The following is a 20600-nucleotide window of genomic DNA, read 5'->3' as shown; positions in this document are numbered from 1 at the left end:
TAACTCCTGCTCAAACACACCTCCCCCGGCAGTGATCCAGAAAGTGCAAAGAATGTAGCCTGCATTTTGAGCCTTAGACAAAATTCCCAATAATGATGTTTCTCTGCCTTGTTAAAATCACCTACATTGAAAGATCGTGGGATTTTACGTCAGTAGGTGTGTGTGTTTGGGGGTTTTGCCTGTTTCTGTCAGTGTCTCACTCTGTGATGTTTGCCAAGTATCTTACGTGAACTATTGGAATGCCTAAAGTTAGCCATTGAAGTTCAACAAGAGACTGAAATAAATCTCAGGTTTTCAGAAGTGTCAGGCACATGATTGTTTCACCCTCATCGTGGTCTTGTTAGCAAATATCCAGCAACGTCATAGCAGGGTGTCAGTTTTCCTCCTCATCTCTGATACAACTAGCTTCTCTACATGAAAGCACAGACTATAAATAATATTGGATCTTTAGCTTAAAAAATACATATCCCGATGAATATTTATTCAGCACTTTAAAAACATCATCTATGCCTTGCTTTCATTTGGCTCGTAAACCTGAATATTGCAAAAAAACTAAAGACAATATTTATTCAGCACATCAGCATAGCATCAGTTAGAGAAAACTTATGTTTCTGTTTAGGATTCTTACACACATCCTATTACTGTCCTGTCAAAACTCTTCATAATCTTCGGAAGTCCTTCTTTGAGGCAGGAAGGACTGTTCCCATTTCACTGCTGGAGAGATGTAGTAGACAGATTTCTGACATTTAATTTTCACTGATTCCAGCGGAGGTAGATGCTGAATACTTTGTTAAAATCTGGCTGCAAGCAACTGACCCAGGGCCAAGCAAGAAGACTTAGATCACGTCTTAATTATTGGCCTTGGCAGTGCCCCCCAGCTCCTGGGAGAGATGCTCCAGTTACCTTTTGCTGTTCTGTTGGAACAAGGTGCGAGCACGAACTGTCTCCTCCACCTGAGGTCCTGATTTTCTTGGGAAGAGACCCTGCTGTGACTGGCGGGGGATTTTGCAGTTTGAGAACTCTTCCATGTCTGGAGTTGCTCTGGAGACACGGCACCTCTCTAGTGCGATTGTGCCCGGGTTTGCGTTACAGCCTTCCCGGAGCAGCGCTCGGCCAACAGGCAAGAGGAAGCCTTTTCAGCTTTAGTGCTGAGTCACTCCACAATCCTTTTTACCGTTTTATACTCTGATTTCTAGGAATGTCTGAATAAGAAGTTGCCCAGATTCTACAGTCTGAGCTTTCTCAACTTCTGACGTCACTGGTAACGTTTAGCTTGTTTTTCCAAATGCCGTAAGTTTATCTCCCTTTGAATATAGACTTTCCAAAATGTCCTCTCTTCAACAAGACGTATGGTTCCTCCCGTGTGACGCTGGCATCTGTACATAGAATGTCCTGGTCAGAGTCATGGATGCTCTGACCAAGAAATGTATGGGGCCCCATGCTCTCCGGTTCCTTCACCAGATCACACTGGATCACTAGAATCATTCCTGATTTGCCCGCGCGTAACAGAAGGAAGGATCAGGCACTGAAGTGAGAAATTCTTTCCATCATAGACGGGAATAGGAGCTCACTCATCACTACGGCTTTCAAATGAATTTCTGAATGAAAATACCTTTTATAGCGTCAGTAACATAGCACGGAGATGGCAGGTTCTGTTGGTCTCCCATCAGTTACAGCCTGTGTCAGTGGCTTTTCAGGAACTGGAATACGCTCCGCTTTCTACACTAAAAGCCATTTCTTTATGTTGACTAGGAACAACTGTGAGTGGTAGTGCCTTGTAATACATTTGCTATTCTTTTTTCCATAGAAAAATCTGTAACGTGTTCTTTGGAAGATTTGTCGGTGCAGTTTCCACAATCACTTTCTGTTATTTTCCGTATCTCTTCTAAATGCAATTCAATTAAACAGGTTGATTGTGTTTGTATTAATCGAAGCAGCATTCTTGGCAACATAACAAGCTGAACTGGACCGAGTTTTTGTGCTTTTGTGATAGTCCTGGCCATAGCTGATGTTTCTTAAACTACATGTTTGAAAACAAAACCATGGTCTTTTAAAATGTGAAATTCCTATCTCTGGTTATGTAGAAGCTATTCTGGGCAGGAGGCAAATATTGCAGGATAAGAAACACCCTTTCATAGGTATCTTGCAAAATACGTTGGAATAAAATTCAAAAGCACAAACAATAGTTCTGTGTCTGACTGTTAGTACTTTTATTACGTAAGCATCGTGGAGCCCTAATTAGGAACTAAAATCTCCTGTTTCAGGCTCTACCAAGGAATAGAAGATGACACCTGCCCATACAACACGTAGACGAAGATTCATTGGTGTTTGACAGAGATCAGGAAGGACGGTGAAATGATTGATGCTCTACAGTTCTGAAAGAAATAGGTACGTTTCGTATTTTTTCTTCTCTTTTATATTAATATGCTCTTCTCTTCTAATCCTAGACTTTTTGCCTTTATCACTTCCTTGGAATGAATTCAGAACTTAGAAATGTGATGCCTGTCTTGCCAGCTGTTTGCAAATCTCCCTACATAACTGCACTATTGCATCTCAGAGCTGATTTGCAACAACTCTGCTAACCCGGCTCTTGGCCTTTCATAAGGGGAGGCTTCAACTATGACATTCTGTGGCACTTTGCAAACACCTAGAAAAAAAAAATGTGAACACAGAGTCTATTAAGATCAATTCCAGCATCTGCATAACCAGGATTTGACCCAAGGTCCAAGAAGGGTTGCGCTTCTTTAATTGCATTTCTCCATGGTCTCACTTCTGGACGGTAACCTCAGTGTGAGAGACAGCAGATTTCAAGTAGCAAATTTCATACTAATCCCAAGTACATTTATATTGTCGAGAATTAGAGTTTGACCCTGTCAGGTGTCTCCCTGAGCCATCATTAGGCATTTAAAAACACTCAATGAAGAGAGGGAAGCTGATCACCCCTAATTTTTGTTTCTTCTTTGAAGGATCAATTTCCGCAGTGTGCAGAGCTTCTTTTCCGTTTATGGCATTTATTGGTTTGAATACTGAAAAATATATATTGGGATAGGTAAATTGCTCATGTGGAAAGTTGCATATTGAAGGCCAGTTGCAAGCATAAATCCCTTATTTGTGCTCAGACGTGTTCATCTGCTGGTGTAAATGGATTCTCCCACATGCCCTATACTTTTAGAAGTTACTTGAATAAAACCCTTTGGAACAGCAAACAGAATGAAATGAGCTAGACAGAGTACAATACAGATACAAAAATACAGAGATATCTTTCTTATCAGGCATTATTGCTGTCTCTTCATCAAAATAAACAGTGGACAAATAGAAATATTTCTATATACTGGACATAGGCCAATGCAAAAAAAACCATAAATATCTGCTTAAGATTTTCATATTAGCCTCCTCACATTCCCTTGTCTCAGTGCTGTTGTATAGCTCTTAAGTGGTACTTTCTTCGCATGATCCTGATGAGGAAAGGGCTAAGTCCTAAGAAAGAAAACTCCTCTCCACTGACCATACCAAAATATACATTTTTATAAGTAAATTTGTTTTGAAATAGGGTATTAGTAAGCCTTCCTTAGTTTTACTTCTTGGTACTGGGAGGTCGATAACTGGCCTACTTATGCCATCTTCTGGATAATTACAGAACTGTCTTTACCCAGGAAGAGCCTCTATCAGGAAGCATTAGTTATTATCAGTGTCTTGAAATAATTTGCTAATTGAATCCCTGAAGTAATTTTCTTTCTTATTTTATAGAATTTAGAACAAACCAAAAACTAATGAATTATTAATAGCATATCATATTCAGGTGTTATGAATAACCAGTAGATTGTACAAAAAAGAACTTTGGAAGTGTGGTCCCAACAATATTGATATATTTAGTGAAGTTATGTTTTATGAAAAAATACTTTTTTATACTGCTATCTTACTAATGAGAGCCCCAATTTCTCAAAAGGCTGGGCTTTCATCTCTTGGGGATAAGTAGAAGGAAGGAACAGCTGTTACTCATGTTGCGTAATACGGTACCGGAGAGAATGTGCTACAGCTGCACTTCGCCACTACCGCGAGCGCACGAGGTCTGTTCCCTGCTCGCCCTCAGAAAACCTTGAGAAAAGTCCCCAGCTTTGCCTACGGGTTTTTTTAAAACACTAATCCAACACTCTGCTACTAAGTGTTTAATTATTAGGACTGTGAAATACAACAACACATAAGGCAGTAATAGAAGGAACTAATTATAGCCCGCTCAGCATGTGGTTTACCCTTCACTAATAAAATCTCCTGTCATTTATTTGTCCTTTAAATGACTTCTTCTAATACCTTAATCAGGACAAATGGATCCTTCAGAAGGGAGAAAATGACCCCAAAGTGGCACAGAAAGATTTGATTAAAACTTATACTCCTCCTGTGGCAGCCTAAAGGTCCCGGGGGATCCGCCATTGCTCAGCAGAGTAGAGGAAAGAGCAGACAGGGAAAACGCTTTCTGTCTGAGGCAGAAGTATTTTATTGCTAACGTGCTGACATCCACTCTCTGCGGGACCAGCCTGTGATCAGTCTCTCCTGCTTCCTTTAAAACTCCATGTCAGAACTTTGGTTCCAGCGTGATTAATTTCCCCTTTACTGATTGTGTGTCATTTACTTTTAAGTAAGATTTTTATAAATGAGGCAAAACAAAGACAGAGCTGAAGATTGTGCGGAGATAAACATTTGTGCTGCTGGGACTCCCACTGACTCGGGCACAGCAGGGGCCAGGCGTAATGGGGGTTCACAGGCCTCGTGATTAGAGCTCTGGCTGCGACCAGGTAATTGAAACACCACAGCCCATCACCAGCATTTACAAACCAGCAAGCCACGGAGGTACTTAGTTTAAAGCAGACCCTGAACAAAGCAGAGGCTTCACACGCTCCCTCTGCCATCATGTACGAGGAGAACATATGCTGGGGCCATCGATAAAATATACTTGTGCTTGCACAGACAGCGCTCCCCTGACACCAGCCCGGCACCCTCCCCGAGCAATGGCCGTTTCTGTGGGGCTGTGGGGGCGATGGACGAGCTGCCGGCCTGGCTCCGGCGGGGGGCACCGGGCAGATGCAGCGGGGCCTTGGAAGAAATATGGCGAGTTGCCTTGGCTAAAGGTGCTGTCCCTTGGCCGAGGTTTGCTGCCAGGCACTGGGGGAGAAGGGGCCGGTGTCAGGCAGGGACCTCGCACCAACCTTCACGTGGACATCTGGAAGCTCCCTCAGTGACCGGCAGCCTGACAGCCCGCTGTCACCCTCCATGGCGACAGGGCAACAACAGTTTTGAGGCCCACAGCCTGCTTGGGGTATCATCACAACACTCGGGGTGTTGTGTGGCACAAGGAAGCACGCTGCCTCCAGACACTTTCCTCCCTTTCTGCCCCTGATGTGGACCTCAGCCTGCCATGGCTGAGCCCTTTCCTGACTAGCTGCCCGCGGTAGTGTCCTAAAAAGTGTGATTGATGCAAATGTGTGATGTAGGTGAGAAATGTTCTGATTTATGCCTCATTTTCAGTACTTAGTAATCATTGTGTCTCGTGAAAGCCTCTAAATAAACCTTTTTGATTATAGTAAATTAGTAGTGGAGGTATTATCTCATCAGCATGGGCCTCCCCCTGCCGAACTCCACTAAAAAGTTACTGGTGTCTCAAGCACACGTTTCTAGTTTTTAAGACAATGGGAAATTAATGAACTCATTTAGGTTTCCTTCACTACGATTTGAGAAGAAATATCAACTCAAACCTTATGCACAGATGAAAAAAGAAGTAATTGTCACATGGCGCTGCGACACAGAGCTAGAACGCCAGGCGTTCCAGAGCCTCTGTTGGGCTCTGCTGTTGCCCCGATCCCCCCAGCTGCTGCCCCAGGGAGTTTGCCGGCCCGTGTTTGGGCAGCAGGGATGGTAAGAGCTTTCAGCAGTTCCAGCGCTCACTTAGGTGTTTGTCGTTCCTACATACAAGTACTCGTTCCTATTAAAAGGCACATAGTGATGTTTAAAATATGAGAACAATCATTCAAATGAACCGAGCCCCTCGTTCTGCACTCACACGGTATATACAGCTCCCGTAGGTAAAACGGCTCCTTTTTTCCCATGCGAGAGAGCGACAATTTTTTCTGGCAGTAGCAACTGTGGGTCCGATCACATCTAATGATTTGGTGTTTGTCAGCATGCCGTGCTATAGCCCCAACACACGTTTACACGAACAATAAACACACAGAATACTTTCATTACTATTTTTAATCTTGCATAATTTTCAGAAGAAATAGCAAAACACAGCACAGTTCTCATCTTACCAATATGGTTATAGTTTGCAATAAAAAAGTCATCATGGTTATTAGCAGTGCTGTTAGATCACTGGCCTGATTTGAAGTCTTCCATCTGGAATTATAAATTAAAGACAGTTTATTGGAGTAGTGATTTTTTGTGTAAACAGATCCCGCTGCTGGCATTTAGGAAAACTTAGCTGCCTGCCACTCAGTCAGATTCTTTTATCACACTTGACTGAAGTTTCCAACCTTGAATTATTAGTTAATAACATCTGAGCAAAAGTGTAATTTATTAAGTAAACTTGGAAACAGAAGAACAACGCCTCAGCTACCAGACTTAGCGCTTGCCTTAGGCAAAGGATTTTTCTTTTAGCGCAGAATTGTAATGGAACAGAAGTAAAATTTGGGCCTAATTCCATCTCTTATTGTCTGTATCACTTACCTAACAGCAGAATACCATCCTCTGAGCTATTCTTTCCTCATTCGTGTATCGTGACACCGACAGCCATCATGCTCTAACTGAGCACAGGCCAACTGCACACACTCAGACACGCACAAACCACAAGATTTCAAAGTAACACATCCGTGGTCTCCATAAAGGGACATTTGGTACCATCCTTTCTTTATCGTGCCATCTGATTTATCAATGGTGCTTGAGGAAACCCATGAATTTCTTCATCACGGTCACTTGTAGCTAATTGAGAGAAGGTAGTTATTCGAATGAAAGGAATAACCATAACTTGTCCTCTGTCAACAATTTCTTACCATTTACAGCATTTACAATAGTGTAATAACACTAACAGCCACCAGATGCCAGCATAAGCAAACAGGCACTAAATAAGGGCCTCTTCTATGCTAAAAGGCGAGGAGGGAGCAGACCTCAGGTCATGCTGCAGGTACAGTCACGCTAAGAGTAGAAGAGCACTTTCTCCGAGGTGTTTCAATGTCATATAGGAATAAAAGATCTGATCAGCAAGTCAGATATGCATGGCATTGTACTAAAGTTAACCTTGGATTTAAAGAGACCACTGGACTATTGCTGGCCTAGCTGTTAATTGCCTTTTCCGTTCAAAACTGGCTTATTTCCATATGGAACTTTGACTGGAATTTCCAGCCTAGTAGATGTCTTTTTTTCCTTTGCATACAATATTGAGGATCCTTAATATCAGATATTCTATTGTGTAAGTCTGCACAGAATATGCCAAAATCACTCCACCATCTCTTCAGAGTGGAGTGGCCCTTCCAGGCACGTCACGTTCTTGGCGGCTGCATGCGAACAGTGCAGGCAGAAGAACCAAAGGCCAGGTACTCATGGTGCAAACGTGCCGCAACGCTTTCTAGCACAGATGGGTCTTTGTTCAGAATTTTTCAGTGCTTCTGCCAGAAGCCTTTACAACACCATAAAGTAGGCACAGCCTTCTGAAATTAATTGAGTGATGGAAATCGCTTCTCACAGATTTCTTCCAGAACAGAAAACTTTGGTCCAAGAGTGTTCAAAAAATCAACAGGCAAGTCCTCACCGCCAATGGAGACAGAACAGAAGGAGTTACTTCGCCCTAGTTCTCCTTCCTCAGCGTATCTGTGAGGCTCATAGGTGGCCCTGTAATCTTCCAGACTGTTTTGCTCATACAGTTTCTAACGAAGGGAAGAAACAATGCAAATCATCATGGAAGCTCCTATTGTCCTTTTGAAAATTAAAGTAATTCATGATACGCAAATTATTCAGGTAAGCCAGGAGGTTACAGTGAAGAGTTTGAGTCTTTCTCTCACAAGAAAAAGTTTTACTGAAACTCTCAGCTGCACCAGAGCCTGAACTTCCCCTAGAGTACAAATGAGGCAGAACGGAGCATTTCATCTATCCCGGACCAGCCAGCGAGCAAGTACGCCTGAGTGCGTGGGGGCACGCGGTCTGGCCCAAGGAGGCACGGGGGACAGGCCTGCGAATGTGCAGCGGCCAGGCAGGACATGGCAAGAAGATTTCCCTGCTAGCCCGGAGCTGAAAGAGCAGGCAACCGCCCTTTAACCCTGCACAGTAACAGAAAGCATTTCAGCCCCACTTCCCCCTCTTGAAGAATTTGTTAAGAGGTGACAGACCCCAGCCGTGCAGTAACTGCTGGGTGACCAAGGCAGCAAGAAGTCTTGGACACAAGAAGTGTTCAACAAGGAAGAGTCTTCAGTGTTTCCCCATCAAATACGTCCCTTGCTTTTGACTGTAATGCTTCTCAGATGTGGGCTGAGAGAGCAGCTGAAGCCATGGCAGCTTTCCAGTTTTGCAAGCCTTTTTTCCTATTCTTACAAGCCAACTTGACAAAGGAGGGGTTCAACACTCATTTCTTACCTGACCCAGTATTTTGTCCACTCTCTGTATCATGCAATCAAGGTGTCTTACTTGGAATGTCTCACACCTCGCGTACAGGTCATCCTGGAAGACAGACATAGTATCTCAGGTTTCACCAGCATAAAGTCACCTACTAACATTTCTTTCAGATAGAAATAAATCCAACTATTTCTCCCTGCTACACCCAATTCTCTTGTGCTGTCCTCTCCAGTTACATTGCAGCTTTTCTGCTCAGGGACTGTTTCTTCTTATGAGTACATACTCTATGTGCACATGGAGTCACCAACTGTAGGCATTCTTCATAATCTCCAGTAATTAAATATGGTTCCTCCTCTAAATGTGCTGGATTCCTTTTCATTAACGGCACCAAACATAACCTCAGCATACCTGCTCACACAGGTAATCCCAGCTCCTAACTATGGTTTTAAGGATTGTGGAATTGGGCTCTCACATACATAAAAAAGACTATTTTACATTTTCTTTGCCTGCTGTAAAGATTGTTCTCGGAGTCTCTCTCTCTGCGTACCTATGAACAGAACACATGGCAGTCGTCTACTGATGTAGACCAGGCTTTCCTTCAGGCATTCGTTACAATGAAAACAGACGTCTGTTAGAGAATATAGTACAAAAAACCACAGACCAAACTCAAAAGCCTTCAAACCCCCAGAATTACATCTTCAGTCATAAAAAGTCATACTTATAAATCCTGTCCACACTTCAAGAGTATGTTAGGTAGAAGATGTTGACTGGTGTGTTTTTGACGGATATCTGAAGAATGGTGGTTCCATTTCACTTATATCAAGAACTGAATAAAATCTTGTGCATATCAGTTCAGGTACTGTGATAAGAATTTTGGAAGAAACTGCACTTCCAAATATTTAGAACAATAACTAATTAATGTTATTATCACATTAACTAATGTGAGTCTCAAACTGAAAGCTGTTAGAAAAAAATAAGTTGTCAACAGTATTTTAAATAGCAGTGGAATCTCCAACAAGTGACACTTATTTTCTAATTGAAATCTATTGCATTACGCTTCCCACTATTATTAACACCAAACCTCATTCTTTGGATTACCACTTTCTGCGGTATAAAAAAGGGCGTTTACATCAGGGAACAGGCAGTTACCTCAGAAATTGCTTTTTCTCCAACCTCCACGGGCACGGGTGGTAGAGCAGCGTGATCCATAATATCCAGCTTAGCCTGTGTACGGGGAGAGGGATGGTATTAATAAGAAACTGAACGAGGCTGTGAAGGATCACACTTGTGTGCAGTCTATTCCCTTTTTCACTTTCATGTACTAGTGTTGAAAACAGCAGTGTGTGCAGTGTGACAAGAGCTGATGTGCCTCCTCCTCTGTTGGATTCGTCAGTAGGATGAGGCACCTGGGAAGGTCCCGCTGATCCTGAAAAACGGTAGGAGCAATAATAGTCTGTCACCAGAGCAGCATTATCCAGTCCCTGCAGAACACCACTCCCCAGATATGCTTAGTGGCAAAAAAGCTTTATTCTGCTCAATTCTAAAACCAGAGGAAACACAATAAAAGAGATGGCTAGTACCGGATTCAGCCACACAGCCCTGGTGGGGTACCGTGAATATACGCTTTCGCACTTACTTGAGACAAAGCCATTCTGCTCTCTTCATTGTAGTTGATTAAAGTCTGTTCACCCTCTTGAAGTGGAGCAATGGCTTTGGTTTTAGATCCTGGCGTGTAAAACCGGCAAAGCAGAATACTGGAAACTGTTGAAACAAGAAAAGGCATGGTGAAACGGGCATTGCAAATGGACGTGTATGGCTCCGTGCAGGGGGCTGGGGAGGTACCCAGCCCAGTGCCACAGGAGCAACTCGGAAACCTCCAGCGATGGAGCCGGGCAGATGCCACGCTTGGCCTGCAGCGGTCAGCCTGCTTTAGAAAGGCAAGCTGTTATCTCCAGAGCCCGGCAGTGAGCAGGCATGCCAGGTCACTCACGGATAGCCAGAGGAACCGTGGTCAGATAATCTGTTATATTTCGCTTCAGATAAAGAATCAGCAGTTCACCTCTTCAGCAGTAACCAACATGAGCTACTACAGAGGAAGCAGCTTAGAACAAGCAGTTACTGATTCCTGTAACCCTACAGGGGAAATTCATTACTTCCAGTTAGCCAGGGTATGGGTAATGTCAAAAAGTCAAGTATTCAATTTTATTCAATGCAAATAAGAATATGTACTTTATTGCACTAGAGTTCAGCTTAACAACATATTTGTATTTGCCAGTCATCTTCTAGGCACAATATAATAATGATTTTCACAAGTAACAAGCTGAAAAATTCCACCTGTAAGACTGCATTTCTGTTTTTTTTAGTTTAGATATTTTCTTTTTTCCTAAGTTATATACCTGCATTTATTGTTGCTCATACAATACAATTCCATGCATCTATGTTATCTTCCCTTTTTCTCTTCTCTATAATACACAGTCCTCACCTTTTCACATCCCAACCATGAGTGCAGATAAGTTTCCCTCATCCTTCTAGTGTCTTTTACCCTCTGTTGTCAGCCTTGGATACCACCTTCCTCTGCATTACACATTGTATCATAGTGCCTAGTAATTTGAAAGTTTTCTTGACTATGCAAAAAGATCGTTTTGGTTACTAGATGGAAATGGCAATGTCTTGTGTTGGAAAACTAAGGTCTTCCTAAAATTTGAAGAGAGAATGTGTCATGCACCAGGATACATGGATGGAAGCACCATGAAGAGTGCAAGTATTAGTGGCTTGCACCTTGGCTACGCTCTACCACCACATCAGGGCAATTGCTCTTTCCTGTTAAGGCTGGTAGATTTTAGCACACATTCATGAGCTGCAATTGCAGTGAGATCCAATGGGCAGACGACAGATAACTTGCACACGTAAATTAGGAGGTTACTTACCCAGCAGTAGTAAGAAAGTCAACAGTATTATTGCAATGGCAGCACCTCCAAGCGTCACTGCTGCTTGTGGAAGTGGTGAATCTTTACATGTATGTCCGTCTGGGCAAAAGCAGAGCCTGACATGCTGGTTCTGCCTCATAGAAAATCCTTGCCTGTCCTGAATAACGAGGGGTACCAAGTAGCTACCTCGTGGGAGGCTTCTTAGCATTAGAAGTTCAACTGACTCCCCTAAAAAGAAGACAAGCAAATTACTTCAAGACTCATAGAAAGAAGCCTGACATTCTGCAGTCCCTTCTGTTGATAATCGAAAGGAAACTCATTTGCACCCCAATTTCAAATACTTTTTCCAGCCTTAACGCACCGTAGTAAGTAGGACAAAATGACATCCCACTTCATCACCTTGCTGAGCCTTCTGGGCAAGCAGATCTGTCCCAGTCTTGCTGCATCCTGACATAGCTGCACTGAAACCTCTAAAACTCGTTAGGAAGTTAATCAAATGCGGCAGTCGTTCCTCAGCTGTCGTATCCCCCTTTCTGCAATGTAAGCACATCGCTTCTGGTCCCGTTCTCAGCTGAGATGAGGAACGATGTAACCTTTTTTCAAATTGCAGTAACTTTATATTTTGAAAGCTGTTCTTCCATGTCCTTTCAGTCTCACTGAGACTAATCAGTAACAAACCATAAAGGTAAGAGACAGTGAAATAGCCAGAAGGCACATTAAGTGACAACGAACTTCTCATGAAGGACAAGAAAAGACACGAAAGGAAGAACTCACCAAAGTTCCTTCCTAATTTCCAGTTATGCTTCACATCTTCGGAGTCCTCAACCAGCTCAAATGTAAATGGCCCAGAATCTGACCGGACTGTAGCAGACTGAGCTCTTATAATGAGAGGTGTCCCTTCTTTTTTGTCACACACATCTAAAGAAGGAGCCACTAATGTTGGCATATGATCATTCATGTCAGACAAGTAAAGCAGGATGGTGCCAGTAGCAGTCTGTGGTGGAATACCTAGACAGGAGTAAAGGAAACTGAAAAACACTCATAACTGGGTATGGACAAAAGCCAGTCCACTGGCAGGATCTCTGTCTGGTTTATCCTACTAATCACATATAACGCCACTTTTAAACGTTAGGGTATTTGTTCTGCATTACCATTCTCCACTCAGATCCTTAGTCTTGCTACCATTTTATATCTAACATGCACCTTATCTCAAACAGGCCAAATACTGCTTCAATATTTTCTGACTGGCTACTCACCATGATCGACAGCGTGAACGATGATGGTGTACAGGCTGTTGTTCACATAAGGAGATTCTTGATTGAATTCTTTTGCCACAGTAAGAACTCCAGAATGCTCATCCACACTCAGCCAGCCATCTGGGTCATGGGCTAGTTCATATCTTAAAAAGAAAGGAAAAAGTTACAAGTGCTGTATTCTCTTAAATGAATTTTGGAGAATAGAAAATTTCTACTGCCCCTTTCTTTGTCCTTTTGAGCTCTGTAGGTATTTTTACTTGTTAGTGATGCTTACTTTTGTTAACGCTACGACAAGCTGTGTATTTCAACGCAGCCACCAAACAGTTCCCCATAGAAGTCCCCAGACCTTGTACAGGCCCATCAAAACTGTTCCCAGGGGCTAAGAAAGCATCTAGTTCCACATCAGATGATTACCATTCTTACAGCCAAGCATACCTTAGTCCTTTCTGTGGCATCAAAGTTTTGTCATAAAAGTAAAATACATAAATAACGCAACCTGGTTTTAGGCAAAACTATTTGGAAGACAAAAGAAACATCGAGCAACCAAGGACTGATTGCACCTTTAAATCCTGTCTTAGAGAACCAGCTATCTGGATCTGCAGTAAATCTGCACCTCTAATGTATACGTTCATGTAACGGTAAAATAGATGTGTATGTATATTCATATATGTACATATACCAAATTAAACTTGAAAACCTCTTTGTATTCCTAATTCTTATTCTGAGAGTTAGAAGCATCTCCACTTACTTTATCTTATTTGGCACATCACCTGGATATGTGGCAGGATACCTTCTAAATACTCTCCCAGGCTTCATTGAATCTTCTTTTTGGACAATAAGTATAGGAGGATGAAACCTAGGAGCACGTTGTGACTGTAAGACCATGATGTTCACAGTTGTATTCGTGGATTCAAGGCTTGACATCATCACAACACCATTTTTACACAAGAAGAACGGTTCTTCATTTGCTACAGAAATGACAAGTTTCACCTCAGAGTCATCTTCATAATTGAGAGGCTGAAAACCCCAGACAAAAGTCTGATTAGCAGCTATGACCTTTGGTTTGGCGATCATCTCTGTATATCGGATGAACGCAGAGGTGAGCTGAGCCCACCAGACTCAGCCGAGATGCTAAGCTGTTGGTCTCGTAGTCAGACTGGCCACGCTACACGTTGCCACGCTGCAGGTCATCTGTTACTGCTCCTTACCTTGATAATACTCAAAATGCCTTCATTTGTGACTGGATCTGTCTCAATGGTGAACTGTTCCTTCTCATTGCCTTCCGTTACTCTGTATTTTGCTCTCCAGGCTGGAGTGTTGGGAGAGTCTTTGTCTTCCACTTGGAGCCGTAATGCCGATGGATGTTCCTGACCTGCCGAAATCTGCAGCAGGTACTGGCAGGGGAAAGGAAAGCAGTAAGGACTATTCCTGTTCCCCAAGAGGAAGAAGCTCAGTGCCCCCACCCTCAGCAAAGGCTCCGCAGGCAGAAGGTGCCGCAGACCCACCGTACCCACCGCCCTGCCCAGCCTGGCGCAGAGCCTGCGGGCGGGCAGCCTCGGGCCACTCAGGTTTTCGTCGAGCAAAACTAGGAGGGCAGACTGTAATCAGCACCTTAGCTCCGCAGATGACAGAATAAGCTTGTCTGTCAGCATCCTTAGGGTAAGAGAGAGACAAAAGCCCTCTAGTGATGCACACAGAAAACTAACAAAGTTTTCCACTCTCTATAGCCAAGCATTCTTTTACTGTCCACATTTTTAAGAGATATTTCTTCTAGCACATAAAGTTCATTTGCAAGTGTTTTGGCCTCATTCTGCAAGTGTCTGAGGGTTCCCATTTCCTGGGTGTACTCAGCAGTCTGAAGGACTGAACTGTATTTAGGAGGTTCAGTAAAGCAATAATGATTTTCCTTACATGATCCCTAGTAAATTCAGGGAGGTGGTTGTTTGCATCTTCAACAGCTACATTCACTGTTGCAGTAGATGAGAGCTGGGGAGTCCCGTGGTCACTGGCTTTAATCAGAAGTGTGAAAGAGTTGGCAGTCTGAAAAACAGAAGAAAGGAACTTTCAAACGTAGCTCAGAAGCAGTTCCTGCATTTTGCCAGTCACAGCTGCAAGGCTGGATGTGAGACTCTCCCTCCCCTTACAGCTGGCTAATGTGTCGTGAAGGTGTGTCATGCATTAAACGACAAGAAGCTGCCATATGTACATCACCTTATAATCCAGGCATCCTGTCGGAAATATTGATCCTGTGGTAGGATCAATATTAAATGTGAATCCATCTGGAAGGGGCATTTGCATACTTAGAGAATAGGACACCTGAGAATTCACAGTGCCGCCTTCATCTTTGTCCAAGGCAGTAACTTGGAAAACTGGCTCGTCTAGGATAAGAATTGAGACATTAATAGAAGTGTTTAGTCTTGACAAGGAGTTTCTCACAGGTCCTAAGAACACCTGTATCCTCTCCTGGCTATGGTTATCTCTGCCAAGACTCTGGCCTCCACCTCACTTGGGGAGCAAATCTGCCAAAAGTCCCGAGAGACAATAGAGAGAGTTATCACACTCCTGAATTTACTTTATCAAAACCATTCCCTAGCTAGTTGTGCCAGCTCTCAGCCAGCTCCCGAGGAGTTGGCACCATGGCCACGTCTACACATCCCGACTAAGTCTTTGCATCTGTAAACTGTTTGTCTGACCATCTTGTGTGAAGCAGCGTGCTTGTGTTCAGATTAGTCTGCTGAAGTCCTGGCTTGTAGTTTAGAAGAAATATCTTAGGAGTTTTCCCAGCATGTCTCCACCGTTATGCTAATGTACAGTGCGGTTAATCAGACAAGAAGCCAAGAGGCAGGAAACAGTCCTTCGCAGGACATGGTCCCTAAACCCATGAGTGTTTAAGTGAAACCTGGGGAGAACAGATTTTGAAAGAAAAGACAAAGAAAGACAAAGAAATTAGAAGGAGAGCAGTGATACACAAACCAGTGTTATCCGTTGTTTGGATGGCACTTACTTTTAGTGTGGTTCTCTCTTATTGTAACACTGTATTCCTCCTTGGGAAACTCGGGTGCGTTGTCATTAATATCTTTAACCTTTATCTTGAAAAATAAAGGACGGTCCAATGGTTCACCAGTTTTTCTGTACACAATATCGAAACGTATCTAAATGAGCAGTGACACAAACATCAGAATGGAATAAATGGTATCATTTAGACATCAGAATGGAAACTTTCAGTTTTGAGGCTGCGTCAGGCATATTTGGCTAGCATTTGGCTTTGAGTTGCATCACTAAGTCACTATTTCACCTTTCAAAGGTAGTTGATTCATCAACATCATCCTGTGCATAAACAATACTTCAAAGAAAAAACAGTACCTGGAGCTGGATCTGGGTTATTTGAAATGACTGCCTAATATAAAATACATAAATATCCTCGGGGCCAGACAAAAGAATGCTTTCACCTGTGCTTCCCAATTCTGAAGCATTTATTTGAGTAGTACATTTCATTTTCTAAGATGTTCTGGCTCCGTATCTATGAATGTGCAGGGGATTCAGTTCTGAATGCTGAATTCTCCTTTGCTTATTTCATAGAATCACAGAATGGTTTGGGTTGGGAGGGACCTTAAAGATCACCCAGTTCCAAGCCCCTGCCCTGGGGAAACCTCCCGCTTCCCTGCTTTAAAACCCAGCCCGGGGCGTCTGCCCTGGAACAGCCACCCGGCCGGTGAGGGGGAATAGAAAGCTCTCCAAAATGTATCTTCTCACTGTGGAAGGCAAGACCTTGCCCAGAAAGCCACATGGAGCAGTAACTCTCCCTGGGGTACCAGCGAGACACAAATGGAAATCATCACATAAACATAAGGAGGCCACAACTGAAGACTTTTTGCAAGAGGAAAACAAACCCACACTCACTTGCTTCATTCGTACATTTGTTATCACATTTCTTTCATTACACTTACTGCTTACGAACACTTTTCTGATTTTTAAGGAGAAACATATGCTTACTCGTATAGAAAGTTACAGTAACACAGCTTTGCAGCTCCTCCAGTATTATCTATTTTTTGGTAATGCGTAACTGTTTGCTTCCATTCTTTTGCTTGGGAGTTTTTGGGTTTACAATTCAGTGTTCTGGCCACTAGAGCTGTAACATATCTGCACTCTCAGGGCAACCTTTTCGTTTTGTACATTATGACCAAAGGTCATACCAAAAAAAAAAAAAGATAAAAAAGAAGCGTACAGATATTTGTGGAAGTCCAAACATGTGATAAAGGTTTATAATCGAGAGTGATGTGGAAGTTACCTATTGGTCTCTGCTGAGACAATCATCTTAGCGTTTATTTAGAGGTTCAAAATAAGAAAAGGAGGTCATAAAGCTGTGTGTCTCACTCGTGTGAAGCATCTAGCCATGAGAAAGCAATTAATATTTGCCAACAGTCTTAAGTATTTTTTTTTTAAGCGTATTACCTGAAAAATTGAGGTCTTTTCTCTGTCAATGGTACGATGCACGTACACATGGCCATTTTCGTCATCTTCTATAGAAAACAATCCAACCTCTGGAGGTTCATTTACCCCAGGTCCACTGATTAGGTATTTTACTGATGTGTTAAATGATTTGTTATTGAACAGCTTTTGAAAAAAAGAAGTAGCACAAAGTGGTGTGAGTAGGGAAGACGAACAGAAATAACAAGACTTCAGCCCAATTCCCTTCCCGCCCCCCCCCCTCCTCGGGGGCCCAGCCCAGCGCGGGTTCGCGCCCCGCGGCGGGTTCACAGCCCTGGGCCATGGCGCTCTCAGCTCGCCCACGCCGGCGCCGGCCTTCCCCGAGCATGTGCAGCTTCCCGTGGGAAGGAGCGATACACTCTCCCACCACACAATTCCACCCAACGCTGGGTAAATAAGACAACTTTGAACAAATAAGGTTTTTTTAAAAAAGGTGCCGTTTGACGCACAGTTCTTGCCCCCTCCCACCTTTGGCATTTTAGTGTGCAGTCTGTGGCGATGAACACTCTACTGAGGCTCTCGCGGAACCCTTACAAAGAGGTTCTTTGTACCTGCCCAGCGTATTTTGGGAACGGGCCTTTGTCCTCCTCTTGAACATCGATGGTGGTGATAACCCAGGTCCTTTTTGTACGCTGTAGAGGACGCAGACTGTCCAACTGATAAGAATCTATCCACTATCGGATGAAGAAGTGTATTTAGTGTCATAGTTTACATATTAACAGTTGGGTATCTATTATTATATAATATTGACCACAAACCTGAATACTCTTCTTTCGCACGGCTTGTCTTAAACTGACATTTTCAATTTCATGAGAAAAACTGCTGGCAGCAGTAACCTTGTGGGGAGAAAAAAGGGATTGTGAGAAGTGTGGTTAACTAGAAACCATTGCTGTGTTGTCTAGGAGGACTTTGGCTTCGCAGAAACATATTGATTCCGTTTTGACAGCATTGTATTAAATTGTACCTAACCCCGGAAACTCCACAAACACCGTCCATCTCATTCCAAATGAACTGGCATGAAAGCTCGGGTATTAATTTTGCTGGTTGGGTGATGCCAGTCTCTGAAACATGCGAACACTGCATTTAACCGTCCGGGGTGTTATCTGTGTGGCTTTTCTCAAACCAAGCATCTCCAGTTCTGAAACTACCCACCTCCGCCTCTCTCTGTCTGGTGCTCCTTTAGACCTTGTCTGGTATTGGCAGGACATAAGTTTGGAGAGTATTTCAGGTTCTCAGGTGACTCTAAGTGTGACACCTGATTTACCAGAAAATGAACACTGGACCAAAGTCTCTAGTGCAGATGAGTAAAATAAATTGTTGAGAATGGTGACTGCACCCTAACTGGCAGGATTTGCCCTTTTATCAGCACAAGCTTCCTACGCCAGCTTCAAACACTGCTTTTTACTTGAAATCTTTCGCCCCAAAGGAGTCGGACAGACCCAGATTACACTGTTGCCGTCAGCTCCCAGGTCAGGCATACACCTTCCTCCGAGCTCCCACTGCTTTCCTCGGAAAGCTTGGGGTTTATGACTCATCCATCACATTTAAAAAATGCCACAGAGCTCTTCCTGCCTAGACTCGAGCGAAGGTCGGGCCTTTACCCCATGACCTTTCTTTCCTGAAGAAACGTAATAAAATTGCCATGGTTATAAATTTGCCAAGCAATGGGGGTTCACCAGTAACGCCTTGGAGCTGCTCTGTAGAGCTGTTGTGCAACCTGGGGAAAACCTCCGTGATGTAGAAGCAGCCAGCGAGCCTTAACCTGCCGCTTGCACGTAGCATTTATTAGCTTTGTCCCAGGTTGAGCTCTGTTGGACCCCCCCAACAAGCTGCTTCCCCCTTTGTGTATGTGTAGCCACTTTTATTTACATTGGAAGCTTTAACTGTGTATTTTAGGGCTTGCACACTCCTCCATGTGCACCAGTTGCCCAGCGATGGCTTGGGCTGTTGCTGTACCCACCAGCGTGGGCTCTGCTACACGGGAACAACCCAGTTCAGCCCCACGAACCCCACAGCAACACCGGTGGGAATGCCACTGAATTACTGCGGCCTTCCAGTCCCTAAAGGGGCTCCAGGGAAGCTGGGGAGGGACTCTTGATCGGGGAGTGGAGCCATAGGACAAGGGGGAAGGGTTTTGAACTGCAAGAGGGGAGACTGAGATGAGATCTCAGGCAGAAATTCTCTGCTGTGAGGACGGTGAGCCCCTGTGCCAGGTTGCCCAGAGAAGCTGTGGCTGCCCCATCCCTGGAGGGGTTCAAGGCCAGGTTGGACGGGGCTTGGAGCAACCTGGGCTGGTGGGAGGTGTCCCTGCCCAGGGCAGGGGGGGGCACTGGGTGGGCCTTAAGGTCCCTTCCCACCCAAGCCGTTCTATGGCCGTCAGCCCAGCAGAGCCAGCACTGGGCGCCGGGCGCTCCGCCAGCGCCCTGCTGTCCCAGCGCGGGGAGCAGAGGGCCCCGCTCCTGGAAATCCCCTTCCAGGAGCCCCGAGCCCGGTGCCCGCGGGCAGACGAGCGCCCTCCGCGGCGGCTCCGCGGGGAAGGGGCCCGCCCGCACCCACCTGCAGGAGAAGCAGCGCGGCGAGTCGCTCCATGGCGGCGGCGGGGCCGGGCCGGGGTCGGGCCGCGGGGCGCCGTGCGGTGCCAGCGGCTTCAGCGCGGACGGGGTCCGCCCGCCGGGTGACACCCGCGGTGGCAGCGGCACCGCAGCCGGGGAGGACACGCGGTATTTCCGCCTCGACAGGCGGAATTTAAACCCCAGACTGTCGGTTGTGTCCAAGCCAAGCCAAATGACGCACGGCCCGGCCCGCCCTCGGCGGGGGCTCGGTCCGTTCGCCGCCGCCCCCCGCCCCAGGAAGCCGCCGGCGCAGGTTTTTGCCCGTGGTACAGCCGGGACAAAACACGGGCCTCGCCTTGGCAGGTCCCTGGAAAGGCCACTTCCTAATAACTTCACAATTGTTTGCAAAAACACTAACAGGCAGCTTTATATTTATTGGGAGCGGGGTTCATCCACCGCGCCCAGGAGCGCTGCTTTTATATTACTTCAGACTTTGAACCAAGAACAAGCTCTGTAGAAGCTCACTTGAAAGCTGATACAACCAACACTGGATTGTCCCGTTCATCCCAAAAGCCATCAAGCAAGTATGAACTTCTACACCTGAAGCTGAACTTCTCACCTAACTTGTGAAAAATACATCTTAAATAAAACTACATAAAGAAGCGGGAAATGAAAAATCAAGTCTTAAAAAACCATGTAAAAAGAAGATGATGGATGGGTACGGGGAAGGTCCTGGCTTCTATGAAAACAACTTTTGCAGCATTTTCCATTCTCCTGTATTGCTTTTT

At 44.5% G+C, this 20600-nt stretch overlaps 1 protein-coding gene across 3 annotated transcripts; it reads right to left on the bottom strand.

Annotated features, from left to right (window-relative positions):
* Nucleotides 1-6225: 6225 nt before the first annotated feature.
* Nucleotides 6226-19963, bottom strand: CDH26 (cadherin 26). Of its 3 annotated transcripts, XM_063350385.1 has the most exons (16): nucleotides 19817-19963; nucleotides 18019-18096; nucleotides 17812-17934; nucleotides 17225-17386; nucleotides 15777-15924; nucleotides 14984-15150; nucleotides 14684-14812; nucleotides 13981-14166; nucleotides 13521-13789; nucleotides 12773-12915; nucleotides 12291-12524; nucleotides 11517-11744; nucleotides 10226-10350; nucleotides 9739-9813; nucleotides 8611-8694; nucleotides 6226-7907 (listed from the first exon to the last, which is right to left on the bottom strand). In XM_063350385.1, the coding sequence occupies exons 1-16, from the start codon at nucleotides 19847-19849 to the stop codon at nucleotides 7698-7700; spliced, it is 2394 nt and encodes a 797-aa protein (XP_063206455.1). In that variant the 5' UTR covers nucleotides 19850-19963; the 3' UTR covers nucleotides 6226-7697. The 3 variants fall into 3 exon arrangements, with proteins under 3 accessions (XP_063206455.1, XP_063206457.1, XP_063206456.1); XM_063350386.1 differs by lacking the exons at nucleotides 6226-7907; nucleotides 8611-8694; nucleotides 9739-9813 and adding an exon at nucleotides 9830-10015; XM_063350387.1 differs by lacking the exons at nucleotides 17812-17934; nucleotides 18019-18096; nucleotides 19817-19963 and having other exon boundaries at nucleotides 15777-15901; nucleotides 17225-17341.
* Between the last annotated feature and the right edge of the window lie 637 nt (nucleotides 19964-20600).

Source organism: Chroicocephalus ridibundus, chromosome 12, assembly GCF_963924245.1.
Source record: "Chroicocephalus ridibundus chromosome 12, bChrRid1.1, whole genome shotgun sequence".
In the NCBI taxonomy this organism is placed as follows: Eukaryota; Metazoa; Chordata; class Aves; order Charadriiformes; family Laridae; genus Chroicocephalus; species Chroicocephalus ridibundus.
The sequence above is the reverse complement of the archived record's forward strand: the minus strand, read 5'-3'. Positions and strand labels throughout refer to the sequence as shown.